The 18753-nt window shown below is 51.4% G+C and overlaps 2 protein-coding genes and 1 pseudogene across 4 annotated transcripts; 1 reads left to right on the top strand and 2 right to left on the bottom strand.

The window, feature by feature from the left end:
• Positions 1-68: 68 nt before the first annotated feature.
• On the top strand, positions 69-7202 carry PNPO (pyridoxamine 5'-phosphate oxidase). Of its 2 annotated transcripts, XM_041725148.1 has the most exons (7): positions 69-335; positions 1231-1355; positions 2753-2852; positions 3667-3720; positions 3949-4077; positions 4386-4456; positions 4659-7202. In XM_041725148.1, exons 1-7 carry the CDS (start codon positions 198-200, stop codon positions 4825-4827), a joined length of 786 nt encoding a protein of 261 aa, XP_041581082.1. In that variant the 5' UTR covers positions 69-197; the 3' UTR covers positions 4828-7202. The 2 variants fall into 2 exon arrangements, with proteins under 2 accessions (XP_041581082.1, XP_041581083.1); XM_041725149.1 differs by lacking the exon at positions 3949-4077.
• Positions 7203-9327: 2125 nt separating this feature from the next.
• On the bottom strand, positions 9328-16003 carry PRR15L (proline rich 15 like). Of its 2 annotated transcripts, none has more exons than XM_041723782.1 (2): positions 15541-16003; positions 9328-10556 (listed from the first exon to the last, which is right to left on the bottom strand). In XM_041723782.1, the coding sequence occupies exon 2, from the start codon at positions 10515-10517 to the stop codon at positions 10215-10217; it is 303 nt and encodes a 100-aa protein (XP_041579716.1). In that variant the 5' UTR covers positions 10518-10556; positions 15541-16003; the 3' UTR covers positions 9328-10214. The 2 variants fall into 2 exon arrangements, with proteins under 2 accessions (XP_041579716.1, XP_041579717.1); XM_041723783.1 differs by lacking the exon at positions 15541-16003 and adding an exon at positions 13560-14542.
• A 1798-nt stretch (positions 16004-17801) lies between these two features.
• On the bottom strand, positions 17802-18662 carry LOC121474253 (annotated as a pseudogene).
• Between the last annotated feature and the right edge of the window lie 91 nt (positions 18663-18753).

Below are 18753 nucleotides of genomic sequence, written 5' to 3'. Positions count from 1 at the left end.
ACCAATGGCCTCTCCGCGCCTGTCTCCCTCCTCCGGCCCTGAGCTCCCATTGGCTCCGAGGACTTAGGACCTGTTAGCAGGGCCTGGCGACGGGCGAATTCTTCAGTCCCCCGGGTAAACTCCCGAGCTGAGAAATTGGTTCCGAACCCAACGGAACCCAGCGCTGGGCGACGCCGGGTCACGTGACTGGCGGCCTCATGACGTGCGGGCTGCGAGGCGTCACCGTGACGTTTGGGCGACCTGCCGGGTGGCCCCGCTACCTCCACCACCTGTGCGGTGGCGGTGCCGTCATGGACCTGGGCCAGATGCGGAAGAGCTACCGCGGGGACCGAGAGGTGCGGCGGCCGCGGGGGCAGCCCCCGCCGCAGGGAGGGGAGGAACCCCACGGGGTGGGTTTGAGGGTCACCCCCATAGGACGAGGAGGGTCACAGACAAGCAGCGGGGGTAAGCAGGGCTCTGGGGAAACGAGGATGCGGAGAGGCAGCGGGTCGCGGTGGGCGAGAGCGCGAGCGCTGGGCCGTGACCCTGCCACCCGCGGGGCGGGCGCATCACTTCGGGCAATCACTGAGCCTCCCTGGGCCTCAGTTTCCTCACCTGGGGAGTAAGTGCCTAACTCTCAGGGCCGTTTGGACTTTGATATTTGGAGAGCGCTTGCAGCAGTGACCATCAGCTTCTAAATATTTGATAAGTAACCCATGGGGGAGGGGTATGACTCACAGAGGGCGGGGAGGAGAAAGCTCCTAGGTCTTACTGCCTTCAGCCCCTTCCCTTCGCCTTTGGAGGAGTTCTTTCCCTTTTCCCTGCTCCGAGGAGGAACCAACAGAACAGAACCGCAGTTTCTAGATCTCGTTGTGTGTGAGCATTTCCAGAAGTACTTGCTAAACATGAAGTTTTTCATTAAACCTCACACCTACTGAGAATTTGTGGGTGTTGAACCCACAAATATGGCTTTTATTTATTTGTTTGTTTACTTATTTATTTATTTTTTATTTTTAAATGCTCTCCAAGTGGTAGGTTTGACACGCATGAGATGAAACCCTGATTCATCCGTCGCTACTGTGGGACTTGGCGAGTTATGCCACGTTTTTATGCCTCTGTCCTCACCTGTAAAATACAGCTAGCAGAACCTACTTCCTGGGTACTGTTTTTTGTTAGGAAAAGTTCCTGGAACAATACCATGTGTGCAGTGAGAATTGTATGTATTTGTTAAATAAAACTCTCCTTCCCCAGGCGTTTGAGGAGACTCAGCTGACCTCCCTGGACCCCATGAAGCAGTTTGCTACCTGGTTTGAGGAGGCTGTTCAGTGTCCTGACATAGGGGAAGCCAATGCCATGTGTCTGGCTACCTGCACCAGGTGGGCATAGTGCGGGTGGGTACAGGTGAAGTAAGAAACTTAGGAAGCTCTCAACTTGGCGGAATGCAAATTTATGAGGATAGCTCTGTTATTAACATGCTTTGTGGCTTCTGGCAAGTAACTTGTCCTCTTTGGGCTTCGGTGTCCTTACCTGTAAACCAAAGATCACACTCTACTTAATTCCATTTCAGTAATAACAGTGTAGTGCCTCCTTCATGTCTGTTCCTAAAGCGCCCACCCACACCACCCTTATCTCCCTCATCTCCCCATCTACCCAATTCCCATCTGCTCCTTAAGAGCTACATCTCCTGGAACCTCTCCTGAAATCTAGCCCAGTGCTTCCTTGTATTATTTATTTGACAATCAATTGTATATTCCTTGAGACACCTCTGACATTAGCCTGTTATTCCACTCTTGTCCCTGCTCATTAAAGTGTAAGGCCTTGGGGGTACCTGGGTGGCTCAACAGTTTAGCGCCTGCCTTCGGCCCAGGTGTGATCCTGGAGTCCTGGGATGGAGTCCCACATCGGGCTCCCTGCATGGAGCCTGCTTCTCCCTCTGCCTGTGTCTCTGCCTCTCTTTCTCTCTGTCTCTCATGAATAAATAAGTAAGTAAGTAAATAAATAAATAAATAAAATCAATAAATAAAATGTAAGGCCTTGAAGGCAGGGCTCTGGTACTGTGCCCCTGGATATCCCCCAGAACTCTGAGTGGAGGACCTGAAGGAAACACCCTTTCTGTTATGGCTAAGCATTGGCTGATTGCATTATAATTGGTCACCACCCTTAAAACTGTGTTCCATGGTGCATGCAGAGAGTGGGAAGAAGGAGAGAGAGAGATATCTTTCTGGACACCAGGCCTATTGGATTAGAGTCTCACTTTTATGACCTCATTTAACCTTAATTACTTCCCTAAAAGCCCTATCTCCATACACAGCCACATTGGCAGTTAGGGCTTCAACACTGAATTTTAGGGAGACAGGGCACCTGGGTGACTCAGTGATTGAGCATCTGCCTTTGGCTCAGGTTGTGATCCCAGGGTCCTGGGATCGAGTCCTGAATTGGGCTCCCTGCAGGAAGCCTGCTTCTCCCTCTGCCTATGTCTCTGCCTCTCTCTCTGTGTCTCTTAAATAAAATCTTTAAAAAAAAAAAAAGAATTTTAGGGAGACACAGTTCAGTCTATAACAGGCGCCAGGCTATAACAGGCACCAGGCAGTGATGTCATAGTTGCACCTCTAGGACAAGCCCCCAGGGGGAGGTGGGAATGGGGAGCCTGCATGCCCGGACAATACAGAATAAGGGGGTGCAGGTGCCAGGAGCTCAGGGGAGCACCCAGGTGAGGGGTGGCAGCAAGGACAGTGACATGGGCTCTGACCACTTGCTCTGGTCTTTGCCCCAGAGATGGAAAACCTTCTGCCCGCATGGTACTGCTGAAGGGCTTTGGCAAGGATGGCTTCCGCTTCTTCACTAACTTCGAGAGTCGGAAGGGAAGAGAGCTGGTGAGGGGCCTGCAGGGGCCTGTCCTTCCTTCCCTCTGGTGCCAGCCCCACCCCTGCCCACTTGCTGGCTGTGTTTGGGCACCGTCCTGCCTGCGGGCCTTGGCACTCTTCCTTTTCTTTGCCATGAATGAGTGCTCGCTCTGACCACCCCGCCTCTGCCATCTACTTACCTAAGTAACTCCCAACCCTTTGGCTTTCAGCCCCTGTGCTACCTTCTAGGGAAAGTCGTCCCTGATCCCTATGCTACCTCAGCTGCCATTCACCATCATCTTAACGTGTCACTTTACTTTCTACCTTCTTTTCAGTTTGTGACTGCATTTGTTGGTGTGTTTATGTGATTGATACTTGTCTCCCTTGCTAAACACCCAGTAGATTCTGTGGAGGCAGAGGCTGCATCCGTTGTACCTCTCCCATTCCCCCAGCACCTCTCCTGGGGTCAAGCCCAGAGTTGATACTTTGTGTGCATTCAGTCATGAACCCAAAGGACTCCCGGAATCCATACTGGCCACAGGTGCATTTCTGAGGACTTGCAAACTATGGATGAGAGAAATGGCAAGCCTCACTTTGGAATCCATCTGGCTTAGGTTTTCAGCATGGCTCTAGCACTTACTGTGTGAACTTAGGCAGGTTCCTTAACCTCTCTGAGTCTGTCTCCTACACCCGTAAAAGTAGGCATACCTTTGAGGGTTTAAATGAGATGTTTTGTTATCCCCTGTACGCCTGCATGCTGCAGACTTCCTACCTCCTTTCTGCACGGTGGAGGTGTTCTCCCTGCTGTTTTGATGGCCGACGGCGAATCCTCTTTTATTTCTAGGACTCCAATCCCTTTGCCTCCCTTGTCTTCTACTGGGAGCCCCTCAACCGCCAGGTGAGTGAGCAGTGCCAGGACAACCAGGGGCTCATTATCGATGAGCCCAGTGGAGGTCCTCAGGCTGGGAAAACGACCTGCCTCTCAGATAGCTCTTAATGAACTGGTCTAGTTGGAGCCAGCAGTGGTGGGGCAGTGGAGAGGGGTAGGAAGAGAGGAAGGGGGCCTGTGTTGGTAGGGAGGGCAGGAGGCATTGCAGACCGTCTAGCCAGGGCCATCCTTGAGCAGGTCCGCGTGGAGGGCTCTGTGAAGAAGCTGCCTGAAGAGGAGGCTGAGTGTTACTTCCACTCCCGCCCCAAGAGCAGCCAAATTGGGGCTGTGGTCAGCCACCAGAGTTCTGTAATCCCCAATCGGGAGGTGAGTCGGGTTTCTTCTTAGTTCTCTGGGTGGCAGGGGCTTAGCTCATCCCCAGCAGCTGTCCCCGGGGGATGCCAAGGCCCTCTCTCCAGCAAAATGAAAGGATAGTCTCCCTGGGGAAGTAAAGATGGGGAAATGGGCTTCCTTTATCTGACTCTCTGGTTGGCCTGTGCTTCTGGAGGAGAGAGGCCAGCCTCCCTTGTTCACCTGTGTTCCAGTGGCTGGCAAACAGCACATGCTTAGTAAATGGTTATTAGGTGAATCACTGACTCAGTCTGGGCCTTCCTCAATTTCCTTCCCCTGGATAGTATCTGAGAAAGAAGAATGAGGAATTGGAACAGCTCTACCAAGAACAAGAGGTGCCAAAGCCAAAGTACTGGTGAGTGATGCTTGGTGGTTGTCCAGAAAGGGGCACCAGAACTTGAAACCACTCCCCCTGGAATTATAGATCTGCTCCCCCTGGTAATCCTCATCAGATTCATATTAGCAACTTCCCTCAAGGGGTCCTGAGGTGGAGACAGGGTGGGGGGTAACCTGTTGGAAAAATGCACAGAGCACCAAACCCACTGTTTCTCTTGAAGGGGTGGCTACATCCTGTACCCACAAGTGATGGAGTTCTGGCAAGGCCAAACCAACCGTCTGCATGACCGGATCATCTTTCGGAGGGGCCTGCCAACAGGAGACTCCCCTTTGGGGCCCATGACCCACCGTGGGGAGGAAGACTGGCTGTATGAGAGACTTGCACCCTGACTAACCTGCTGGCGCCAACTGGATCTGGGGCCAGGTGCTAAGAGAGGGTGTGGGATTGGGAGCTGGGCCCTTCTAAACTCAACCTATTTCCCTCCTCACCCCTTACATTTAAGGCTCTTCAGAGTTCAAACTCCAAATTCTGTATTTTCACTTGATTCTCAGTTAGGTAGTCTTGTGAAGCATAAGCAGTGGCATAGAGAATCACAAACGGAAAAAAAACAAACAAACCCATAATTATTTTCTTGACCTTGAATATGATTTATTGGACTAGCTCCCTCTAGAGGTAATAGTTGGTGTGATTCCCTCTTCTGGTGACACTAGATGGGCCGGGGGCTGCTCTGTTACCACCCTGTCACTGAGTCATACTACCCAAAGCTGACTGGTTCCAACATAAGCACCTGAGCCAATCTAGCCAATCTGTTTTTTCTTATCAACAATTTGAAATTTGAAATGGAGAGACCCAGAGTATGAGAGGCACTGTAGCCAAGTCATTAATGGCAGCCAAGAAGCAACAGCCTCCAGCTGCTGCTCTTGTAATTCCCTTAGTGACCTTGGATCCTTCTTTCCCACGTCTGGGCTGTGTATAACACCTCCTCCTGCCTCAAAACACCCATTATCCCTGTTAAAAAAAAAAAAAAAAAAAAAAGTTTTTGGCTTAAACTAGCCAGGATCAATTTTCTGTTGCTTGCAACTAAAGGAAACGTATTTACTAATAGGATATTTTTATAGCATTATACCTTACTGATAATTGCCTCCTGTTATCTGAAGCACAACAATGTGGAAAAGAGATTAAATTTATTCTCTGGAGCTCCAAAGGACCCATAGGTGGAAGTTGCATGGAAGTAGATTTCCTCTTGGTATGAAGAGAGACTTGTAACAAACAGGACTACCTATGAGGGAGTGGGCTACCTGTTAGGTAGTGAGTCTCTAGAAGTATTCAATCTCAAGTAATCAGGAGTTTTACATATATATGTATATTTTTAAGATTTTGTTTACTTGAGAGTGAACCCAAGCAGGGGGAGTGAGAGAGAAAGAAGCAGGCTCCCCACTGAGCAGGGAGCCTGATGCAGGGCTTGATCCTAGGATCCCGGGATCATGACCCGAGCTGGAGGCAGATGCTTAACCAACTGAGCCACCCAGGTGCCCCTAGGAGTTTTGTAGAAGGGATTCATGTGCTGATACCGTCAATCAAGCTTTACTTTTCCATGTTTGTTTCTGAGAACTGTGTGTGTGTGTGTGTACACACATATATTGTTATAGGGATTACATCATTCTGACCACTCATACATCCTTCACCTACTCACCACCTCTACTGATGACTCCTAGACCCTGGTTTTCATCCATGCTGGAATTACCCAGGGAGCTTTAATCATACGTGATTTAACTGGGCTGAGTGAGGTCTGAGCTTGGGGAAACTTAAGGCTTCCCAGGGAATTCTGTGCAGTCAAAAGAACCCCCTCCCCACCGCCCACCGTTTGAGATCCTTGCTACTCAGTGCAGTCCACAGACCAGCAGCAACACCACTTAAAAGCCCACCTCAGACCCACGCATCCTGTTCTGCATTTAACAAGACTCCCCCTGGTGACCAGATGCCATGTCCCAAACCGTGTCACCAGCTTCCATAAACATATGACCATTCACCCTCACCAATGGATTCTTTATGAAGCTGATGCTTGTGCTGAACTGTATTTGCTTTTCTTGAGTGCAAGTCTGGTGACCAAGGACAACTTGAGGGCAGCCCAGGTGGCTCAGCGGTTTAGTGCCACCTTCAGCTCAGGGCCTGATCTTGGAGACCCGGGATCGAGTCCCACGTCGGGCTCCCTGCATGGAGCCTGCTTCTCCCTCTGCCTGTGTCTCTGCCTCTCTCTCTCTCTCTCTCTCTCTCTCTCTCTCTGTGTGTGTCTCATGAATAAATAAAATCTTAAAAAAAAAAAAAAAAAAAAAGGACAACTTGAATGAATGGCCTCCAGCCTCCCTGGAGGGGAGCCAGGCTGGGTAAATGTTTGCTGTGACTAAGCCAGAATCAAGGAACTCTTACTTGTGTACGCTGGCATGGAACTCACCAACTCTGTAAACTGTTCCATTCCACTGCGTGGGTGTGTGCTGTACTTCAGTGTCTGTTATTAACTGGCTCCTGCAAGGGTGGCCCTGTAGGTGATGATCGCCCCCCTTTAAGCCTGAGGGTAGGAAGGTACGATGCTAACTAACCCTGTGGCCACCATAGGCAGGGTGCTGGGGTGCCCCTCTCTACCTTGTCTTGTTATTGGGAGCTATGTATCCCCCTTCACCCCCAGCTCTGAGCCTGGTTTCAGCTGTTCCTTTCCTGTTTTTGACAATCACTGTGCCAAGTCTGTAATAAAACCTCGTCAGCCGTGTGTAAGATTAATGTTCAACCTGGCCCGGTCGCATCCCCCCACCCACCCCCTCTCCCGCCCAGGAAGGAGAGGGGTTGGGGGATTTAAACGACCCCTGCAACCTCCCTCCTCCTCTCACTAGAGGTTGGGCGGCCAGCAGGGGGAGCCCTCCGCCCAGGGTAGGCCCCTCCTGGGCAGTGCAAGCCGGTTCCAGCTGGCCCCTCCTGCCTCCCCCACCTGGTTGGGTCCTGGCCCAGTGAAACTGTGGTTGATAACCCGTAGCCTCTCACAGTTCCTGCGTATATTTGCACTCTCAGTTCCTCCTCCTCTGGCCTCATGAAAGCGTGCAGCTGCCTCTCTCTGACTCCCTGGCCAGATTTCCCTTTGGCTTTTAGCACGCACCCACCACCTTTCCCCAGCTTCAGGATATTTGTGGGGATTCCCTGGAAAATTCCTGCAGACATCACTTTGAGATTGGAGCAGGCTCTCCCTTACAAGGCAGAAGGGCCTTAGATCCTCTCGCCTAAGAGGGGTAATGGTGGCAATGTGGTGCCAGTATTGGGCAGAAGAAGGCCTTGATGGCCCAGCCCCAGCCCTGGCCTCCCTCAAGGGACCTCAGGATGCGCAGAAGTGGCAGGTCCCTATGGTCTGGTGCCTCGGAGTATTCTGCCTCACGGCTGATTAGCTCTCCCCCAGCTGGTGCCAGAATCAGAATCCTAAGCTGCAGGCATTACCCTCTACCACCCTACCTCGCCTTCTGCGGAAGGTGACTGTACTCCTCTCTTTGCTCCCATCCCCCAGGCAGATGAAAATCAAGAGTGCAGGGGGCTGTGTGCAGCAGTCATGTGCACAAGCCAGCTCTGGCTTCAGTCCCAGCTCCACCATGGCAAGCAAGTGGCTTCACTTCTCTCAGCCTCAGCTAACTCGGCAGGAAAACAGGGACAATGACCACACCTGTCTCGGGTGATGAGGGGATTGAGCAAGGAATCTCCTGGAGTACTTGCCACAGGGCCTGGTCCATTGTAAGCTCCCTATAAACATTGGCTATTCACAGTGGACAGGGCTAGAGTATGGGGGAAGTCAGCTCCTTCACGGGACACTTGATGGATTGGGTAATCAGACAGACTCTAGAAAGTCCCATGGGGTGGGAGGGATAGGGGCAGAGGCCTCGGAGAAGGTAGCACACCTGAACCAGCCTTCCTTCCCTCCCTCCAGCTCCTCGTGTCCCTCACTCATCTTCAGAGTTCCCGCTTGCCTGGGTGAGGCCACCCAACAAAGGCCCCCTTGTATGGGTTTGTTTGTTTTGGTAATAAATTTGCCGAGCAACACTCCCTGGGGTGGAGTGGCCCAACAGCCACAAAGAACTGACCTGGAAGCTACAGGACCACATTGTTTAGTTGTCACCTTGCTTTCTCCCTGTTCGCACCAAGAGCTCCAGAGATCTGTCCAGTTTTTCCTAGCTCCCAGCTCCTGGCTTGAGAAAAATCTGGACCTAACAACACAGGGGAGCACACTCTTTGTTCTTCCTTAAGAGTAAAAGTTGTGGGCTACAGTGGAGTTCCTTAATAAGAGCAAGAGGAGGAAGACCATACTAACCGAGCACCTACCATAGGACCACGTGTGGGGCACTTCATGCTGACCATTCCCACAAAATAGACCTTATTACAGCCCTTTTTACCAAAGAGACACTCGAGGTTCAGAGAACGTTTAATAACATATATTCCCCAAATCACTCAGCTATGAAGCGGTAGAAAGAGAATTTGAATCCTGATTCTAAACCAAACCCCTGTGACTTTGGGGTTAGTCACCAAATGTCCCCTCCACTCTCTTAGAGTTCCTGAGGGTCTCTCCATTGACCAAAAGGAACTGACCACTGAACTGAAACCAGCCCCTTCCTTTGCTAGATTTGCATACTCAGGACTCTTTCCTTTCTTTTCTTTCTTTCTTCTTCTTTTTTTTTTTTTTAATAAAAAAGACCTTATTTTTAAGTAATCTATAGACCCAACATGGGGCTCGAACTTAACCCCAGGCCTCCTAGATCAAGAGTCATGTGCTCTACTGACTGAGCCAGCCAGGCCCTCCCCACCCCCACCCTGCTCCCGCCCCTGGGGACCCTTCCTGATGTTCAAAAGAAACACCTGAGCACTCAGAGTTCCACTTTATTCCCATGCAGGGAGTAAAGACAGAAGAAACAGTCTTCAGTACATAGAAGACGAAAGCATAAAAAGGTTCTCTGCTTTTGCAGCACTGTTTATTACAAAGAGAGAAACCTACATTTTTTTTTTTTAATTTTTTAAGCAAAATTCAAGGCTCCAGGACTCATCCCTGGGGCTTGTTCTTCTTAAATACCAGGAGGGGAGAAGAATTTGGACCCATGAGCCAGTGCAGTGTCCCTTTGAGGTTGTGTGCAGGGACCTGTGGGGTCCCTCGCCAGGTCCTTCTGCAGCACCCCACCCCCCCAGAGAGTGTCAGAGTGCCAGCGGGTCTCCTCTCCCCTGCAAAGTTCCAGAACGGTTCCCTCTTTGGCAGGAGGTGAGCTCAGGTTTGGGGTCTCTGACTCCTCCAGCTCCAGAAAACCACCCCATCAGGTGGCTTCTGGAAAATTCACTCTCAGAATCGGTCCAGGGAACAGTTCCAGGGAGAGCAAGTAGAAGGAGCAGCAATTGAAACTCACCCTTGAGCCTGTGCCCCTGGAGGAGGTGAAGTCTGCTCCCTCTATCCTTTGCCGTGCCCACTTCCCTGCTGGGCTGCCACTTGCTTCCAGGAGGGCTGTCCTTCCTGTGGGACTTTGCAGCCTCTGTATGTGTTGGGGAACGTGGGAGGACCCGGGAATAACCCAGACCTTCCAGAAAGCTGGGGCACATAAATAAAAAGCTAAATCCACACGTTTCCTGCCAGCAGGCGTCAATGCCACCCCCCCACCCCCCCACCCCTGGTGTCAGCTGTGGCCAAGGAGGCCAGCGTGGCAGGCCCCTGTCTCAGATCCAGCTGATGGCAGGAGTAGGGAGGCAAGAGCATCCTCCTTGGCCCCCTTCACTGTCCTTTGCCCTCCTTATCAGCAAAGAGGTTGGGGTTCTCTGCCAGTGTGGCTCGGACTTTCTTCTTCTCCTTGAAGCGACCCGAATTGGAGACTTTGACGTGCTTGCCCTTTGTGTTCTTGTCCACGATCTTCTCCAGGCGGGTGTTAAAATCGCCGTGGGAGTTCCCGCCCTCGGGCCGAGGGGACTCCGCGTTGCCCTCTGTTTGAGCATAGGTATCAGGGATCTCGTACAGCACCTTGGGAGTGGATTTCTTTTTCCGGAGGAAGGTCAGCTTCCACCAGCCCACTTCAGTCATGATGTTCCCTGGAGCTGAGGGTGGCACTTTCTGCAGGAGCTGGGTGGGACAGAGAAAGGGGTCAGTGGGGAGAAGTGAGGCATAATGGGGGGTTGCCTGGAGCAGCCCTCTCTAAACTCCTGATCATGGGCTATTTTAATAGTCGGGGCCTGAAAGAATTGCAGGTGGGGCCAAATGAACTGAGGATTCGGATAAAACTCTACAATATGAGAAGGGAGGGAGTCTGGGGAATGGGCAGCTGTATGGACACCAACAGGAGAGCCACTGAGCCCAGGCCGAGGGGCAGCGGGACAACCACACACTCTTACCATGCAGGTGGTGGGGAGCTTTGAGATTCCAGGCCCCTCAGGGCTGCAGGGAGGTGACTGGCTTGCCCAGGTGGCCCAGCACCCAGACCACCAACATCCTTCCCAAGCTCTTCCCACTGGGGCGCCAGACCCTACCACCAGGAGCTGGGAGACAGTTGGCTGGTATCAGATGCACAGAAACACCCTGTGCATTTTGCTTAGAATTCATTACAAAATAAGTAGGATTTAGGATTTTGAGAGTAATTTGGGCTTCCCAGGTGGTACCAGCAGGAGTGAAGGAGATGAGGGGTTTTTTTCCTATGGGAGGAACTGCAGGCTGGGAGTGGGAAATCCTGGGGACTGTACCAGCCTCGACCTCTAGGAAGTTACTTCTCTGGATCTCAGTGTCCTCACCTGTCCCTGCCAGCCTAACATTTAGCTCTAATGCTCATCCCCTGCCTTCAGAGGGAGGCATCCTTTGCAAAGTAAAACATGGTAACAGTAATAATTATTGAGGGATGGCTCCTTTCCCCATCTAGCTTCCATGAGGACAGGAGTTTGCAGGGGAATTGAACATTGCTTTTTAATTTTATTTACTTATTCGAGAGAGAGAGATAGACAGAGGGAGAAGCAGGCTTCCTGCAAGGAGCCCAATGTGGGACTCGATCTCGGATCCCAGGATCATGCCCTGAGCCAAAGGCAGACACTCAACTGCTGAGCCACCCAGGCATCCCGAGAACTGAACATTTGGAAGGAGGTTTGGTGGGGCCACAAGGTCCACATGAGAAATGGTTATCACAGGCTTGGGGGCCAAAATCCAGGCTTTTCCACTGACAAGCCATGTGCCCTGCTGTGATGTGTCCTGACACAGATGTGGCTTCATCTTTAACTCATTTCCACAAAGGTGCTCTCTGAGCTAGTGGGAGTTCTGGCAAATGAGGTTGCCTGGACATCGTTGCCAGGTAGGATGTGTAAGATGGATGGACACAGCAGGCTGGCAGATTCTGAGCAACAGAAGGGCAGGACAAGGGATGAGAAATCCAGGCATCTCTGGGCCTGGAGAGGGTGGTGGTCTGGTTCTCAGGACTCTGTCTGTGGCTGGGAAGGGTCCTGCCAAACGGGTAGTAGTAATCATGCACCAGAAACCTAGGTGGTCAGGCCACCCCAGTACAGGCTAATAGATCACTTCCTTTATTTTTTTTTATTTTTTTTATTTTATTATTTATTTATGATAGTCATACAGAGAGAGAGAGAGAGGCAGAGACACAGGCAGAGGGAGAAGCAGGCTCCATGCACCGGGAGCCCGACGTGGGATTCGATCCCGGGTCTCCAGGATCGCGCCCTGGGCCAAAGGCAGGCGCCAAACCGCTGCGCCACCCAGGGATCCCAGATCACTTCCTTTAAAAACTGATGTCCTTAACTACATTTTCTTAAGAGACCAGAAAGAAATACGACAAATGATTAACAGTGGTTTTCTTGGGCAGCCCAGGTGGCTCAGTGGTCTAGTGCCACCTTCAGTCCAGGGCGTGATCCTGGAGACCCAGGATCGAGTCCCACGTCAGGCTCACTGCGTGGAGCCCGCTACTCCCTCTGCCTGTGTCTCTGCCTCTCTCTCTCTCTCTCTGTGTGTCTCTCATGAATAAATAAATAAAATCTTAAAAAAAAAAAGTGGTTTTCTTTTTTTCTTTTTTTTTGAGAAAGCAGTAAGAATTTTTTTTTTTTAAGATTTTATCTATTTATTCATGAGAAACACAGAGAGAGGGAGAGAGGGAGAGAGAGGCAGAGACACAGGCAGAGGGAGAATCAGGCTCCATTCACTCCCAGGTCTCCAGGATCAGGCCCTTGGACTGAAGGTGGCGCTAAACTGCTGAGCCAGCAGGGCTGCCTAATAGTGGTTTTCTTTTTCTTTTTCTTCTTTAAAGATTTTATTTATTTATTCATGAGAGACAGAGACAGAGAGAGAGAGAGAGAGAGATATGCAGAGACACAGGCAGAGGGAGAAGCAGGCTCCATGCAAGAAGCCTGATGTGGGACTTGATCCTCAGTCTCCAGGATCACACCTTGGGCTGCAGGCGGCGCTAAACCGCTGCGCCACCGGGGCTGCCCTCTTTTTCTTTTTTTAAATTGGAGTTCAATTTGCAAACACATAGCATATCACTCAGTGTGCATCCCGCCAAGTGCATCCCTCAGTGCCCGTCACCCAGTCACCCCCACCCCCCAACTCACCTCCCCTTCTACTACCTCTTGTTCGTTTCCCAGAGTTAGGAGTCTCTCCTGTTCCGTCCTCTCTGATATTTCCCACTCATTTTCTCTCTCCTTTCCCCTTTATTCCCTTTCACTATTTTTCATATTCCCCAAATGAATGAGACCATATAATGTTTGTCCTTCTCTGTTTGACTTACTTCACTCAGGATAATACCCTCCAGTTCTATCCACATTGAAGCAAATGGTGGGTATTCCAACAGTGGTTTTCTTTTCTTTTTTTTTCCCAACAGTGGTTTTCTTAATGGAGAAGGAAGAGGGGATGTTTTCTCCCGGTATTTCTGATTTCTGGATATTCCATAATGAGCATGGATTTTTTTTTTTTTTTTGACAGGGAGTATATCAAATTTGGAGAAAGATGCAAGCAGGATGCTGACCTAGGCTTGGGGAGGATTGAGTGCCTGCCTCCATGGGCTCCTGGTTGCTGTTTCCCCTGTCCCTCCATCTACCCAGCCCCATGCCCAGAGTGCATTCCTGATGGATTCCTTCCTACCTCTTTGTCTGGGAAGCAGCTCCCACACTGGCAGCTCTGTCCCTTTAGCTGAGTTCAAGTAGCAGGAGAAGCCCAGGGGAGATCTTGTGCAGCTCCCACTTAGAAAGTGAAGGAGGGGGTGAGAGTGGCCAGATAAATACTTCCAGGGCACCCTGGAGAGGTGAGTGCACAAGGGGACAGCCTGAGAGGTTTGCATTGGCAGCTTGCCCCACCTGGGCTTAGCACAACCTTGCACAGAACTTGGTGTTCCAGAATGGGTTTTCTGGAAGTTGTGGGGAGGGCACTTGGTTGGCCTGTGGGTGCCCCAGTCGCCGCCTGGTCTGGGGCAGGGCCCGTGACCCCACCAACGCCCATCCGGGGTTGCCAAGGAACTCAGGGAGTGGACGATACAGCTCCTGAGCTGACAGTAACCACCTGACTGCCCACCTCCTTGAGAGGCAGTGCTTCTGTCTGCGCCAGCTAAAACACACCTGCCTTAGAGGGTGCCGCAAATTGGCATCTGCAGGGGTTTACTCCCCTTGGAATGAAGGAAGTGATAGATCATAAGGAACTTATCTTAACACCATAGGGAAGTGGGAATAGCCCTCGGACCCTGCCCTGGGGCCTCCACCATGGCACGAAAGCATCGGCGCCCTTGTCTGTCGGCCTTGAACTCTGGTCTAAGATACCTTTTCCATCCTTTCTGTCTGAGAGGACATACAAGCACCAGGAAGAGGCGTTTGCCTCTTTCATCACAACTGACATATGGAAGTCAGAACAGAACAGATAAATTAGAGGACTGTTCTTTGTTTTACAAAATAACCAAACTATAAGATTCTTTGAAGTAGTGAGCCACCCCAAGATAGAATAAAACTGATTTGCTTTAAATCAAAAAAGTGGGGTAGCCTGGGTAGCTCAGTGGTTTAGCACCTGCCTTAGGCCCAGGGCGTGATCCTGGAGACCTTAGATCGAGTCCCACGTCGGGCTCCCTGCATGGAGCCTGCTTCTCCCTCTGCCTGTGTCTCTGCCTCTCTCTGCCTCTCTCTGCCTCTCTCTGTGTCTCTCATGAATAAATAAATAAAATCATAAATAAATAAATAAATAAATAAATAAATAAAGCGATGTGACATCAAAAGTTGGGAAGAGCAATATACCTTCAGCCACATGCCCATACCTGATCATAGAAGGCAGGAGGGAACTGCCTGGTGTAATTGGGACTGCAAGCAGACCCAGCATTTAGTGACAGGTGGCAGGCCATGCAGGCTGTTTGTGCAGGGCCCTTAGCTGGCCACGCCGAGGGCTGGGCCCTTGCCCTGGGGCCCTGCAATCCATGGGATGATAGAAATCAGCCCTGAGGATGCTAGCTACACCTCTGCTGTTTGCACAGCTTTAGAATCCACAAAAGGACCTCATGGGACAGCCTGCCACCCCTTGCCTATGACAGCCAGCTCTATGGCACCTATATGGTCACCCCAGGACAGGTCCCACCGCCCCCACTGAGCCCCTTCTGAGCTGGGACAAGTTAACCATCGATTGCGTTGGAAATGGAGGGATAGAGGGGAGTAAAAGCAAGTCAGATTCTAGGCTTTAAGACAATATCCAGGACCCCCCCACCCCGCCAGCCCAAGTCCCTCTGCCAGACCCCTGATGGCACTTCTCCATTCTGAATAAGACTGGGGTGCCCTGAATAGGAACAGGGAGATGTTCCCACCAGATAGCCAGAAACATCCTCCATGTTGGGGGGTCGGCTCCAGCTTAGCAAGCGTTAATAGAGAACTGCTCGGAGTGAAACTTTCCCAGAAAGAGCTCTGCTGGAGGCCTGGATTGACTCCAAGAGCCAGTGGGATGAGTCCGACTTCTCCCTGCCCAACCAAGGAGAGATGGGAACCGGCCTGCCTGGGTTCCCCTTCCCAGTTAGGCTTGCCAGCCATGGAGGCAGAACCAGGTGCCTTGACTGGGCTCTGTGCCTTGGTTTCCCCACCCCCTCACCCTCTGCCTGTACCTGTAATCCTGACTGTTCCCGGCTGGAGGCGAGACCTTCCTTAGAGAAGGAGCTGAGTGTAAGCAGCTGCCCAGGCAGGAGACTGGGAGAGGTAGGGGTGCCCCCAGGGTGCCACGCCAGGCAAGGCTCAGGCCAGGAGAGCTGGGTGAGAGCAGCTGCACAGCAGGTGCAAGAGAAACAGGTGCAGGAGCGGGTACCTGCTCCACTGCGGCTCCTGGAGTCAAGGTGAACCTGAAACCCAGCCCCTCCCGGCTAAGTAAACAGAAGCAGAGGCCGGATCGGGCTGATGAATATTCATTACCCCAGAAATCCAATCCCAGTGCCCCTGCACCCACCCAGAAGCCAGGGTCCTCCAGGGATTGCCTCAGCAGGAAGAGGAAACCCCAAGGGAAGTCTGGGGCAGGAGAAACAAGGGAGCCTCTCTCCTGTTTCCCCACTCTCATGGGCCTGGTTGCACCCCCCAGCTGTAGCCAAGGTCACCCTCACCCATTTCATGCTCAGAAGAGGCTCAGACCCTCTCCAGCACAGACCCTGCCTGGACTTTGCCCCTGGCACAGCCGGGAAAGGGTTAAGCACTGCTCCCGTTGGCCATGTGGGACGGGGTGCACCCCAGCTCCTTTGAACTCCAAGTCGAAACCAGTCCCTGGTTAAACTGGTTGGCAGACCGGTTCGCTCCACCCCAAAGCTCAATACTCCTCAGCTCAGGCTGGCACTGGGCTGGGGGGCTGAGGTTCCCTCGAGACCTGAAGGTCCACTGCACCCAACTTATTTGATATTACAAAGGGGGCAAAACCTGGGGCCAGCTCTCAGGGAAGGAAGGGTGAGGGGGCTGTGGTGAAGTGGGAAGAGAGGGAAAGGCATGGAGACAGTGTGTACACACAGGGGATGGTGCCCTCACTGATCATCCATCAGAGAAGGTTATTCTGCAGCCACCCTTGGGTGGCCTGTTCCTGTTGGCATTCTCTCCCCTAGGACAGGCACCCCCAGAGAGTGAGAAATGTTTGCTGCAGGTCCACTGTCCCTGTAGCTGCCTGTCCCAGTGCTGCCCAGCTTTGATGCTCCATCCACCCACCCAGCCACCTTCCTCTGAGGACTGAGTGCATACAAGCCAGGCTCTGAGACAATGTCATGTCTTCCTTTGCTCTCCTACTCCCATCAGCCAACTCCCAAAAAACCAACTCTCAAACCTGTCCTACCATTTCCAACCCTGCTTCTACTCGGTTCAGCCTCTCACGGCCTTGTGGGTTCATATTGCCCTCCATCCTAAACAGCACCCCTGCCCCTAGGCCCACAGTCCTTCAAAAGTGTCCTCCAAGGCCTGCAGTGGAACCCACTGGGCCTGGCCTTCTAAGGATAGGCCTCTCCCAACCCTTCATGAATACTCTCACTAATCCCTTTCTCTGCCTACTTCCCTGGGTGCAGAAGCTGTCTAGGAAGGTGAGATTAGGAGTGCATGCTGTACTCTTGGTCAGGAACAGCCTCCTGGGTGAACCAAGACAACTCCTATTCATCCCTCAAGACCCAAATTATTTATTATACCTCCCATGCCACCAGAAACTGTGTTGTTCCTACAGAGTTTGCTCACATGCTTCTATTTAACATGATATATACCACAATTGATTATATACATGTATGTACACACATATATAGTATCATAATGATCTATTCATATATTTGGCTCCCTTAGAGAATTTTAGCTCCTTGAGTTGTAAATTATCTACCACTGATACAGACCTGACATACTAGAGACCTAATGCAAGCTTTATAACACAAATGAGAGTTAAGAAGTCCTGTCTTTGGCTCAGCGGTTTAGCGCTGCCTTCAGCCCAGGGCCTGATCCTGGAGACCCGGAATCGAGTCCCACGTCAGGCTCCCTGCATGGAGCCTGCTTCTCCTTCTGCCTGTGTCTCTGTCTCCTTCTCTTTCTCTGTTTCTCTCATGAATAAATAAATAAAATCTTTAAAAAAACAAAAACCAAAAAAACAAATGAGAGTTAAGAAGTCCTGTCTTTACCCTAAGAGATTCTTTTTTTTTTTTTTAAACCACTGTTGTTGTTTTTTTAATTGGTCAGCATTGGTAGGAGTTTGAGTTTGTTACAAAACCAGGCCACTGGCCTATGGAATGTGAGGGGAGGGGTCCACTCCGTCAGATGCCAGCACCAGGACCCCGCAGCATGGTGCCCTGTGGCGGGCCGTCCTCACCTGTGGGAAGGCGACAGGGCCACACAGATGGTAGTTCAAAGGGAAGCGGTCCCTGGGGCCCTATTCCTTGGCGATGGCAAAAGGCTTCTCCACCTCAATCTTGCCACCGTCTGCGATCGTCACATCCTTCAGAGGCTTGTCCTGACTGTTTTCGTGCTCTCCACCTTCCGTACTACCTCCATGCCTTCCAAAACTTTGCCAACACCACGTGCTTGCCATCTAGCCAGGCGGTCTTAACCGTGTGATAAAGAACTGGGAGCCATTGGTGTCTTTGCCTGCATTGGCCATGCTCACCCAGCCAGGCCCATAGTGTTTCAGCTTGAAGCTCTCATCAGGGAAGCATTCACCATAGATGCTCTTTCCTCCAGCACCATCTCCCCGGGTAAAGTCTAGATCATGAAGTCCTTGATCACACGATGGAATTTGCTGTCTTTGTAGCCAAATCCTTTCTCCCCCATGGCTAAGGCCACAAAATTATCCACTGTTTTTGGAACAGTCTTTCCAAAGAGACCAATGACCACCCGGCCTATATCTATTCCAATTCATTTTTTTAAAAGATTTTATTTATTTATTAGAGACACACAGAGAGAGAGAGAGAGAGAGAAAGATTGAGAGAGAGAGAAGCAGAAACACAGGCAGAAGGAGAAGCAGGCTCCATGCGGGGAGCCCAACGTGGGACTCAATCCCAGGTCTCCAGGATCACACCCTGGGCTGAAGGTAGGCACTAAACCGCTGAGCCACCGGGGCTGCTCTTCATTTCCAATTCAAAGGTCGAAGTACACCTTGACGGTGACTTTGGGCCCCTTCTTCTTCTCGCCGGCCGGCCGTGGAGGGACCTGGCAACAGCAAGAAGAAGACGGAGCCCACGACAAGGGTAGCGGTGAAGAGAACCTTCATGTTCCACTCGGAGAGGCGCAGCATCCACCAGGCTTACCCTAAGAAATTCTTAGTCTTTCCTATTGCCTTTGTCCCACTCTCAATGGGTCAGGTAAATGTAAGAGAAAACCCATCT

The sequence above is a fragment of the Vulpes lagopus genome, chromosome 12 (genome assembly GCF_018345385.1).
Source record: "Vulpes lagopus strain Blue_001 chromosome 12, ASM1834538v1, whole genome shotgun sequence".
NCBI classification, from domain to species: domain Eukaryota; kingdom Metazoa; phylum Chordata; class Mammalia; order Carnivora; family Canidae; genus Vulpes; species Vulpes lagopus.
This window is presented reverse-complemented; position numbering and strand designations above follow the sequence as displayed.

Coding starts and splice junctions, on each gene's coding strand:
- PNPO (XM_041725148.1), top strand. CDS start 198: ATGACGTGCGGGCTGCGAGGCGTCACCGTGACGTTTGGGCGACCTGCC. Junction 336..1,230: donor GCTACCGCGGGGACCGAGAG/GTGCGGCGGCCG, acceptor CTCCTTCCCCAG/GCGTTTGAGGAGACTCAGCT. Junction 4,078..4,385: donor CTGTAATCCCCAATCGGGAG/GTGAGTCGGGTT, acceptor TCCCCTGGATAG/TATCTGAGAAAGAAGAATGA.
- PRR15L (XM_041723782.1), bottom strand. CDS start 10,517: ATGACTGAAGTGGGCTGGTGGAAGCTGACCTTCCTCCGGAAAAAGAAA.